The following is a 12,487-nucleotide window of genomic DNA, read 5'->3' as shown; positions in this document are numbered from 1 at the left end:
TGTCTACCACTATCCGATAACTTCTCTGTGATATCGTCTGTTACTTTAAGTGACCAGAAACATGTTATTTAAATTCTTTTATCACAGGATTTTACATTACCACAGTTGAGTAATGTGATGTGAAATGATCAGATGTAAAACTTTAGGTCTCAGTGTTTATTTCTAAACCATAGTTCACGCACATAAAGCCGGATGCTACTGCAAAAAAAAAACAAAACAAACAAACAAAAAAAAAAAAACAGGGGTAGACTCATTACTGCCTTGCAGCTGTTTCACTTTCATTTTAGTTTGTTTTATATTCACAGATTCCTCCACAAACTCCTCCTAATGCTAAATCAAAGTGAGAATAGCAAAAGCCAAGATGATGTGGCAGTAGCCTGCCAGCGTGTTTAAATCTTACAAGTTTTCGGGTGGAGAGACAGCAACAGTGTGTGTGGATTTTTCAACATTTGTGAGAGGGCGTAATTGCCAAAATTAGCCATCTTTTACAGCTCAAATTTTAGAAGAACCTTCATATTTGTCCAGAAAGAATATGCAGCAGATATTGTGACAATGTTGATATAACCACATGAACATAAATAAATACTTTGAAACTGACTGAAACTGAATTCATTGCTGCAAAAGTTTCTCTAGTCATGATTTTATGTTCAGCTTACTTGAATCATTTTATGTGTATTCTCTACGGGTTTGGTGTGGCTGTAGTGCTTGAGGCATGGAGAGGACTTGAAATTAAAGGACCCATGGTGTACAAAACTGTTTCCCCTTCGCCAATCAGTACATAAATTATTCGCCATTGTATGTAACAGCAGATATGTGCAATCTGCAATTTGTAACTGCACCTGTTGAGCCATAGTTTCCTTATTTAAAAGTGCTATTTAAGAAGTTCCAAATAAAAACTCAATTAAAAATAACTGATTTTTGAATTGTGATTCTCACAATTTGCCTTTGACTGCCTCAAGGATAAAAATAGCCACACTCAATGTCTCTCTTGTACGTGCTTTTCTCATTAGAGCCAAACACCCACACACACCTTTACAATGAAGACACCAAGAAGCTAGAACAAACACTATGCAAAGCTGAATTTAGTTTTGCTTTTTCCCCCTAAGCTACACACTTCTCAAGACCACAAGGAACTGTGTTAAACTGCTAAATGAAAAAGTAAAATATGGAACCTTTAACATGTGGTCAGAGAAAGGAGGTGAGCAGACACTTTCTTTTAATCAAATTGCCTTCATTAGACAAAGTAAACTATGGTATTCTGGATAGATAATCACTTCTACTTTAATCAGGTTGTTTCTAGCATTAAGATAGATGGAGTTATTAACATTTAAAGCCTCTGTCAGGAGTACCAGCACTCTGGGTGCTCTTTTTTTTTTTTTTTTTTTTTTTTTCAAAGTACCTTCCAGTGCCATAAGTGCATACACTTTTAGTATTGGGTCCCAATGGGAATGGAAACCCTAATCCTGACAGTGTTAGTGCCATGTTCATCACTTTGAGAATACAGAGGAATTGCAGTTGCATCACAAATCTCTCAGCAACCGTGTCTAGGGCTACCACAGAGGTCCAGCTGAAACTGCCTGTGTGTAACTAATAGCAAAATACATACCAGGGCTGAAAGAGATACCTTAAAAAGATTGTGCAGATACAGACTAATTCAGTCTTGTTATAAATAAAAGTGAATAGTCTGATAAGGTAGTTTTGTTCCCAAATGTTGTTTACTTTAGAACAGTAAATTGCCTTAACCACTGTTTTGGACTTGAACAGTAGTCAGCTCTAAAATACTGATTTTTTTACTTGAAAGTAAACTCAGAGCAAACACAATAAACAAATGGCTGTTTTGTTTGTTTGTTTGTTGTTGTTGTTGTTTTGGCATTGTCAGCTAATTGAGGGAAGCAACTGATGTTAATCTTAATGTGCAACTAGCCCACTACTACCACTAACATCTACCAGATACACTTACAATACAGCCATTGTTCACTAGATAAAGAGGTTGGCTTCCTAACAAGCCGACATTATCGAAACACAAAATTGTGCAGAAATATCAGTGATGAAGAGCATTGTTGCTGTTCCAAGTCAAAAACAGCACAAAAAAGTAATCATGTTTTCGGATCTATCAAGACAGAAAAGTTGGACATTTAAAAAACACATTCAGCTGTTTGGGTGTTCTTTTGGAGGTTTTCTTGGCCTGGTAATATATGAGGGTTCAGGTTAGGTCAGGAGGTGTCGTTTTGTTTTCTATAAGCTCTTGGCCTGGAAAACCCTTTGAGACTGTACACAGTGATTAAGGGTTATAAATAAATTTCAGCTTGAACTTGAACTCACATTGAGCTGAGGTATAGGGAGTGTTAACCTGAATGGCCTCTATAGGAGAGCCAAAACAAATGTATTGTCAAACGGGGCACACTGATGTGTCATAGTGTTCTCAGTTAATCTTGCCAGGGAATGCACTTCCAAGGGCCTATATTTCAACATATATACATTTTTTTTTTTTTTTTTTTTTTTTTTATCACCATTTCATATAGGTCTAACATTTACTCAAAATATGCTACCAGATTATGGATTTGTTTTAATAATACAGAGGACATGGACACTGTGGACATCATTTTTCTTATTATGTTAAGGGAGCATAGGATTGTGTATTGCTAATTTTTAAGTAGGTGAAATTAATTCACAGGATCACAATAAGTTAAAGGTTCAGTCCATTTGGATGTGCCCTCCCTGACATTTATTTTGTGTCAAGGAATGTGTTTATAATGAGTGTGGGCAGCTGTAGCTGCGGGCTATTTTGAGATTTGTGTAACTGTAGCTGTGAAAACAAACAGTAAAATAACCATTATTGGTATTTCATCTAAGCCAAATTTTAAAATCATCGTTATGCTTTCACAAGCATTGTGAGGGCAATCCACCATCCAGTATTAATTTTGACAGGTATTTGAATTTTAGTTTTAGTCTTACTCATGCCCTGAAATATGATTTGATTTAAGTCCGATTGTAGTCATTTTTTTTTTTTTTTTTTTTTTTTTTAATAAACAAGGGAGCTTTTTTCAGAAGGTTAAATAAAACATTTCAAAATAAAAGTCTGGTGCAGTCTGTAAAGGTCTGGTCACTGTGAATTATGACCACAGAAATAACCAAATTTGCCGATATGATAAGCCTACACAATTCAACTGAAGTGCCAGTTTTTCACTCAGAGGTGGCTGTTGTAGCTACATCAAGGTGATTCAGTTTATACAGGCTGTCCATGGTGCTGAACAGTAGTTACTGTTAGTGGTATACAGAAGCAGATACACTGTCCATGGTACTGAACTGTAGTTAGTGGTATAGAAGCTGAGACACTGTTCATGGTGCTGAACTGTAGTTACTGTTAATAATATACAAGTTGAGACTCTGTCCATGGTTCTGAACTGTAGTTAGTTAGTTAAGTACAGGCTGTTGTTCACAACAGCACTTAACATCACTGTCTGAATAAAAAGGTCATCAATGTCCAAAAATTTGTTGACAAAATTAAGTCTGGTTGGGTCAGGTTGGCAAGTTGGGGTTTGGCACACACTGAAACATTTGGCAAGCAAAGCTTAATGCGACATACACCTAAAATACAGCTGCATGCACAGGTGTTCAAATGTTTTCCCAGTTATGTGTTCAGTTATTAGCATCTGCTCTATATGCATTCCCAACATTTTAAATGCAAATTGTACAGTATCGCACTCGAAGTTTAACGGGAACTTTGTACTTGTCAATCCACCTCACGGTGCACATATCTCATCAGATGCCAGTGTAACTAGCTGGTGTTTTCTGGAGGTGTGCCTTGACTCCCTGTGATGAACATAAACGCTGCATTTTATTGCAATTTTCCAAACATGAGTGCTAATAAAGAGTGCTGCTTTGCATCTATGGCACTGTGTGTCGTCGTTAATGTCATGTATAATGGCTAATGTCATTCTTACCAGTGCTAACACCAAATTTAGTAATGTTAATAAAGAGCGTGTTTGAATAAAAGAGTATCTTTGGAATCTGTTTGACTATTAACACCATCTCATATATTTACTGAACATGTACTGACAGAGTGCATTTTTAATATAACAGAGGAAAGGAAATCATTACTTTTATATTGAGAGAACATAGGATTGAGCGATGGTGGGGCTGATTTAAGGTTGAAAACATTGGATTAAGAGATTTTTTTTTTTTTTTTTTTGGTTTGAAAAAAATACACTGAAGGAACATTATGACCCTGGGAGCATACAGTAGGGTGGACCTCTGTTACAATAGTGGCTGTGTGCTCATCAGAACAAGACATATAGTATGTTGTTAGACTACACCAACCAGGCAAAAATGTCACATGTATGTGTCCACTGGGATAATGAGACAGTATGTGTAGAGCAGACTGAGAATGTGGGCTACCCTCCTGACGCCTGTGGCCTAATATGCAGTCAGACCATCACCAGGATGTAAGAAAGTAATTTAATGACATCAAAAACACCAATCAACATTCTTAACATGCAATAAATGAATCTTTACAAAAGCTGCAATTTAGCTGATTGTGGTGTAAATTATTGTTGAACAACATGGTAATCATGTTTTGTATGCCAGTGTAGCTGCGGTGATATGCAGGGTCTTGTTAAGACTGATGTAACATCGATTAAACACTACTGCCACTACCAGCACTGAATAATGACAGATTACATGCAACCAGATTACAGTAATCTGTCCATAAAGAAATCCATACCTTCTTATGGTTACTATACAACACTGTAATCAGTTACTTTTGAATGAAAACATGACTACATGTTGGATTACTCAGACATGTTTCTAGGGGGAAAATGAAGGAAAAATATAATTTGTCATGCCTTGAAATGATGGTTAATGGCAACGGCAGTATAGTAATATCAGTATTCAGTCTATGAAGTCAAATAAATTATTCAACTTAATATTCAGTACATTCTGAAGGCAAAGTGACTCTTTTGTTTTGGTCCAGTGAATAATTTTACAAGTTATAATTAAAGAAAAAAAGCAATCTGTATTGGATTCCATTCATCCCAGGTCAGATATATAATAATGCAATATTTTGACATTTCTTGCTGTAAACACTGATTTAGATTTGTAACATACACTGTCTATTGTTTTTACTTTTTAAAGAGGCACAACACCTAAAATATCACCATCCAGCATCACCAGTAGATTATGACTCAGAAGAGATGTGTATGATGTTCATTTAACCAGTATCTAACCTGCCTTGTTATTACAGTATGTAAGATATAAAACCATGGGAAAATAAGTTAATAAACAACCTTTTTTACACATCTTACATCATATTTAATGAATCCATTTGAAATATAAAATGTCAATAATATTTGCTTCAATTGAAAAATATCAGCTTGATATCCCCACATTAGATCTGTTGTCTGCTACAAGATGACATCTGAGACAAAGCTGCTTAAAATGAAGTACACGGAGGAATGGTGTATGTTTTTTTTTTTCCTTGTTGCTTCTTAACATTCTTACAAACATTACTGTAGCTGCATTTACAAAAAAAAAAAAGCTCTACCAATTTTCTTCATTGTTTTTGCAGTAATAAAAAATCACTTCACACATACAATATACAGTATATACACACAGTATTTAGTAATGGCCATTCTGTTACAACTTGATAAAACAGAACTTTATAAAATGAAGATGGCAGTGCAGTTGACAGTGACACATTACATTTGACACAAAAACTGTGCTCAGTATGGATAATGTCTTTTTCCTCCTGTATTTGTTCCTCCCAGCAGATTTAATGACAATGGTGTCCAGGAAGGATGGATGGTGGTTCCACTCCTCATGCTGGGGTTTGAACGGAGCCTTTGATCTCAGCGGACACCCTCTTCTCCTTGCGTCCAGCATACTCCCCGATAAAGGAACCATCCTCGTTGAACTGCGCGTCCTCATCGCCATAGTCCACCAAGCTGTCCCCGCTGTCCCCAGCTTTGATCTCTCCGCTCAGAGAGTGCTGGCTGCCCTTCAGCGGCTTCTCATCGTTGTCACTGCAACAACACAGCAGAGGCACAGAGGATTTACAATCACCTCATTTCACCCATGGCTTCACTCTATGGCTTATTGGCGAGCACGGGGTGCGGGCTTGAGCTATCAGAGCCTCGACGATGAGCCTCCGTGATTGGCATTAGCATTTACCTCTCGCTGAACAATGGAGAGTAATCACACAAATGCACTAGTCAAGACATTTTTAATTGTTACCGCTGTTTGTGCATCAGTGCGTTTGACAAAGCGATGACTGGTTGAGGAATGGGATACTGAAGGGGACATTAAACCTGTGCCAATGTTGGGGTTTCACATGCCTGCATTACATTTTAACCGTGAAATGTTTTGAACAGTAGCAAGGTCAGTGGATTTAAGGGTTATAAGACACTTCCAACAAGCTATCAATGGAAGGGGGTAAATTTATCTGCTATTTTCTTGCATTACTCAGAAAATCTATCAGCATCGGATTCTACGGAAAGTGGTCTTGGCCTTTCTAGTGTCAAATGGTCAGTGATGGAGTATGATTAATTTTATAACTCGGCGGCAATCCGATTATTTATACTGTAAGGGATACTTTCTGAGGCTATGATAATATTATTTTGAAAAATAATCCATATAAATTTCTGTCACCTTGGCATTTCCATCCTGTAGCACTGAGCCATTTTTGGCTTCATCAGATCAAGTTCTGTTGTGGTGTGCAGATTTCACTGATTGGAGAATTACATTGGGAGTCGTACTGTGGTAGACTGTTATGAATTGGACCACTAAAGGATTAATGAAACGTGCCCAGAACTTACTGCCCTGGAGATGAGCTGCTTTCAATTACACTGATTGGTTTTACACTCCTGCTGTGTGCTGGGCAGCCTTCATTTAGCTGCATCCAGAAACAAAAAAGCAACTTCTGAACAATGAGGCAATTCCTCTTTAACGTGATACCGACCACCAACACCGACACAGCACTGCATCTAAAATCACAACGCCCTAAAGGAGAGGTATCACTCTAACAACACCGATGTGTAAACAGCAATGTGGGGATCCTATTGCTGTTTATCACATACTTTGGGAGTTACTCAGCCCATGAAATGCCGCGAACCGGAATCTCTCTGAGCGTCCGCGTTAACCTCATGCATGTGGGGTTGTCTTTTCAACGGGGGGAAGAAATACAGAGACAGTTAAAAAGAGAGAATAAGATGGCAACAACCAGTAGCATAACACAAAATTGCGCTGTTGCGCATGAATTGCAGCGAGGTGGTGAAATAGTGCTCCAAGGGTTAAGCTTACCTGTATTCACAGAATGTGTCGTCATTCATACCCTGGGACTCCACGTCTGGGTGAAGGTCTTCTTTCTCTTTCACTGCTCGCAAAACAGAAACACAATATCAGTGATTTCCTCAAGAACTTTCCGCCGATGAAGAATTTTGTGTTCCTTGACTGTTAAGTTGTTTGAATAAGTTATATAGTCAAGCCATGATTCTGGGATTTTTTCTCATAAATCAAAAGTTCAGGGTAGACATCAAAAACGACGGTGTGAAAAGTGAAGTAGAAGTGTTGTAATTAATGTTTTAACATAAATTAAAACGCTAATTAAAATCTTATATGCAATGGTTAAGCGGTGTGAAACAAGAGCATCACAAAACTCGGGGAAAAACTGAAAGAAAAGGTCAGCGGAGGTAACGGCGATAATGAGAACTTAATGAGAGAAAAATTAATGAAAGAAGAACAGAGGTGCATTTCTGGTCTTTTTCTGCTGACGTGTGAAGCGATAGCTGCCCAGACGACAACCTGATGGCCATTAGCTCTGAGCAATAAAGCTGATAAGGACTCTCATGTCCCCAATAAGAGGAATAACATTAAGATACCACAAAGCTTATGTCATCATTCCCTGTGCAGCCACCCTGCGAAGCATTTGCATGGCGTCTCGGTGCGGGCGGCACATTGTTTAGGCTGTTGCTGGAAAACCGTGTGTCTGAATGATGCAAAATTCAAATGCTGTAGCCATAAATTCACATTTTCCTATCAATACACAATCCCATTTTTCCATATAAATTTGCATTAAAATGATCTTGTGGCGTGATACCTATTTGCAAAAAACATCAGCTTATGTGTTCCTGTAATGGCTTCCAGAATGATTAATAATTTCTTTCATAGCAACAAACATGTAAATGGAAATATAATGATGCTTGGAGCAGCAATTAGTTAGTATTCAGGTGGTGCTGTTTGTGTGTTTGTGACTGAACACCTACCAGAATACTTCCCTCCTTTATTCCTGTTGACAAAGCAGGCGATCAACACAATGAGTGTGAGGAGAGCGATGGCACACATCAGGCCGATAAACCAGCCCTGGGTGGATATTCCTCCGTGGATGCTGGCCAGACCTGAGGAGAACAATGCCCAGTGACTTTGATGCGCCTTGGCCTTTCACTGGGACACTTGATTGAATGTTTACATCGACAAAGCCTATCTGATGCAAAGGCAGAGGTGGCAGGGCGCGCCGCGAATGGAAACGCTCCAATATTAATATTAAACAGCTAATCCGCTTGTCTAATTAATCAAGAAAGGAACGCTGTACAAATGTAATTCCTCTCGGCGAGTCCACACAGCTAAATCAAATCCTGGTGACATGGGAAAGGATCACGCACGGGAGCTTTAGTTACTTTTCAAGGACGCCCTGGGTCTGCCTGCACTTCTCGTGCAGGGAGAAGTGCTCTTGTGGAGTTTTACCTTGGTGGGGGCTTTGTGGAAACCCTCCTCAGGTCCTGATGTCAGACTCAAAAATACTATAATCAACCTCATTGTTAGTATACATAGTGTACTCAGGTTCGGTCCCAGGTTCAAGGCCCTGTATGATGTGGAAGGTCTTAGAGGCGTTTAGTGACTCTGATATCTTCCACTTCCCTTCACCTGTGCAGAAGCTGAATGATCAGGCTGGGCTGGTACTGAGGAGAGCACTATTCATTTGATATATGAAAGGCATGGAGGACAGTTTCATATGCAACACACAACAAGGTTACAGAAGTTAGTCTTGTGCCTCAAGCGGGTATTTTCAAGATACAGCAGCTCCGAAAAATAAAAAAAAAATCAATTTCTGGATATAGTCCAGAAAATCAGAATGGGCTTATGGTCGATTGTTCTTATATGCGATATTATACTCTGTGGAAACAGATTTGTTTCAAACTGATCAAACAAAACTTAAATGTCAAACCAAAAAAATAACGATTTCAGAAAGAATAGAAACACCAAAAAAAACAAAACAAAACAAAAAAACCCCTCAAAAGTAAACTTGCACTTGTTTGTGCAAACTACGTTGATCTTTTACCATGATCTTTTAAGATGTGCCTTTGGTTATAGTTTTCTTTTCTTTTCTCTCCCAGAACAGGATTTTGCCCTCACTTTCAGCTATTCCGGATACGCTGCCAGCTTTTTCATTTGTACTACCAGCGTTTTTTTGGTGCAATTCTGACACAAACCTCTCGCGTAGGCAACTTTTTTTTTTTTTTTTTTCAGGGGTCCACCCCCACTAGTTACCTCGCAGTTTCGACTCAGTGACGACTCAGTACCCGCAGGTAGAAAATGCAGGAAGAGTGAATTTTTAGACAGCGGCAACTGATACCTTATATAATCAGCTTTAAGTATTGAAAATACATGATATCTGACATGGTTTGCTTTATTGTTGTATTAAGTCAGACAAAAAAGCTAAGCATTTCTTTGTAGCTTTTATGTAACTGCTAACTTGCTATTGCTAATGTCCAAGTATCCAATGACAGCTTTTTGGGGAAAAAAGGGAAAAAAAATAACACTTTATCTTTGGCCTCACTTATAAGCCACTGATTAGTTGTTTATTAGTGTATTAGTAATTTTTGAGTTCTGTATTCGTCAATATTAACTATTTATAACCTCCTCACTTCGCATGCCTTATTCAACACATTTTTTTCACAATAAGCCCATAATTAATGCTTGCTAAAAGTTAGTAAGTAAGCAGTTACACCTGAAATTAACCCTTTGTCATTTGCTCAGCATAGGACTAGTAAGAAGCTAATTACACAAGTTACTGTCCTGAGTCCACTCGTACAGATGATAACTGTATCCAACTAACAATAAATAAGTCATTATTTCTCAGAATTTGTTCCCATTCTACAGCAGGTTCTTGTGCCAACTTCATACTGACAGACTTTAATATTTACTAACACACACAGGTTCCCTGCATCAGGTTTACTGAGAAAAAACTCCTAAGTAATAATTTATAGTGTGTAGAATAAAGTACATAAAATGAAGAGCTAATAAGTAGTTAATACAGAACTAATAAATCATTAAAACTCACACTAATAGGCTAATTAACTATATAATGGCTGAGAAGTGCACCTTAAAATGAAGTGTCACCATTTTAAGTTTTACTTTTGAAGCAATCGTGTGTGTGCGTGCGTGTGTATGTGTGTGTGTGTGTAATCTAAGTTTGTTTGATAATTTTAAAACAAGTCAAATTCCATAAAACCCTGGATCCCCTCTCCCAGGAATCCAGCTGATATTTGCAAAGTTGTCACTAACAGATGAGCTAATATTCAACAAGGCTGGGACTGACAGACAGCGAGGGAGGATGAGGAGGAAGAGGAATTGCAGAGAAGGCTTCGTAAAGGACAAAGTATATGAGAGCTATGGAGGGGTTGAGGCTGTTATCATTACACAATAAAGGAGGAGACAGCACACATGAAGAGTGATGTGGATGGTATCGGAATCACAGGTGGCGTCTGCAAAGCTAAATGGAAATCTATAGGAAAAAAAAAAAAAAAAAAAAAACAAGCAACCACCGAGAGCATAATATATAAAGATGTGACCACAATAAAGGAAATGTACCGTTAACACAATTTTGCTGTGTTTTGAATATTTCCAGATTTTTTTCAATTATTTCACCCCGCATATATACAGAATCTACATAATACAGAATTTATCTTTTTTGCACACCCTCAAACGTTTTCATTCATGCGTGTTATGTATTCTATTAATTTGACTTTGTTGTATCCTATTACTCTTTGCTTCTGCAATATTCCTGCAGGGCTATGTGAAGTCACATCTTAAGCTGATGTGCCTTTGCTGATCAAGTCATGTAAAATCCTTTAGTGAACTATAATAAACAGTATCTTTTTTTTTTTACTTAAACATCAAAAGTATAGAAATGAATATGTATAAACTTCACTTAAACCTACAAGGCAATGAAGCCTCTGTATGTTGATGTGCCACAAGAAAAAAAAAAAAAAAAAAAAGGATGATGATGACAATAATAACAATGATAATGATAGTGAATAATGTGCAGTCTTCCTATGAGCAAAGTATACTTTGACAGCAGCTGTCTGAGCTACTCAACAAAACGCAATCCACTTCATTTCCCCACGGCAAACATGCAAATCTTCAGCCATGTCTCCAGCTCAGGTGCATTATTTGTTCAGGTGATAATTCAGTACACAAGGACACCTGTGCCGGCGCTGCCCATCCCAACTAGTGCAAATGACACGTCTGACTAATGCTGATGGATTAGTCTGCAACTATGGTAATTCCCATCATTGGCATTGTATAGTGACTTCAAGCGACATAGGGCCCAAGACTAAAAATACCCCAAGGCCGGCTGGCGTGTTTTGTCACTGCACTCCTCAGCCTGCTATTAACTGCTGCAGAAAGCAGCTGCTCACCCAGCAGGGAGCTGATGCCCTGGAAGACACCCTTCAAAGTCAGGAGGCTTTTTAAAAGGAGAGGCCAGAAAATATTCTGATATAGGAGCTTTCAACAGCTTCCACTTATCCACTTATCTCAGTGTCCTGTAAATATCACCCTCCTGGTACGAGCTCACACCTCCCTAACATGGCCCAGGAGGACGTTTCTCCTCCGCATTTTCTCTCAGCTCGGATGCTGCTCTGGACATCTTGTCCCAGAGCAGGACTGGTGTTTACACAATTGAAGATTACATGGAAATGTCAGGTGACTGTTGGGTCAATACGTTGCCATGTACAGGGGAGACTGGGGCCAAACAAATCAATCAGTGACAATTAGACATATTTTGTGCCGTTCAAAAGACGGGGCTGGGGTATGGATCTGGTTGCCCGGATTTCCCAATGGTATAGCAGAGAAATTATTATTTTTATCAGTATTAACTTGTCTCATACCAAACAATGAAATGGATCTGTTATCAATAGGACTATAAGCACTGCCATTTCATAAATATTTTTTTTTCGCACGGTTAACTTTTCTCTGTGGCATTATGCTGTTGACGTGGTGTGTTTGAATGTGCTGCAGCTCTACCTATGGTGGAACGAGTGGGTTTGGCCACTGGGGACCTTGTAGTGCTTGAAGGTGAGGGGGAAGCTGACTTGCCTGAAAAGAAAGACAAATCTTGTGGTTATCAAATTGGATTAACGCGTGGGGTGTTCCATTCTAGCAAACAGTTAGTATTAGCACGCATGCTATCTTCAGCTAAGCAGCTACAGCT

The 12,487-nt window shown here is 38.5% G+C and overlaps 1 protein-coding gene across 1 annotated transcript in view; it reads right to left on the bottom strand.

The window, feature by feature from the left end:
- Positions 1–4,452: 4,452 nt before the first annotated feature.
- chl1b (cell adhesion molecule L1-like b) overlaps positions 4,453–12,487 on the bottom strand; it is a 66,859-nt gene continuing 58,824 nt past the window's right edge. The window contains exons 25-27 of the mRNA XM_030052406.1: positions 8,259–8,390; positions 7,297–7,369; positions 4,453–6,020 (exon numbers count right to left, since the gene is read on the bottom strand). Of these exons, the coding sequence (XP_029908266.1) occupies positions 5,816–6,020; positions 7,297–7,369; positions 8,259–8,390 (410 nt within the window). The 3' untranslated portion in view covers positions 4,453–5,815. The remainder of the gene's footprint in view (positions 6,021–7,296; positions 7,370–8,258; positions 8,391–12,487) is intronic.

Source organism: Myripristis murdjan, chromosome 5 (assembly GCF_902150065.1).
Source record: "Myripristis murdjan chromosome 5, fMyrMur1.1, whole genome shotgun sequence".
Taxonomy (NCBI): Eukaryota; Metazoa; Chordata; class Actinopteri; order Holocentriformes; family Holocentridae; genus Myripristis; species Myripristis murdjan.
The sequence above is the reverse complement of the archived record's forward strand: the minus strand, read 5'-3'. Positions and strand labels throughout refer to the sequence as shown.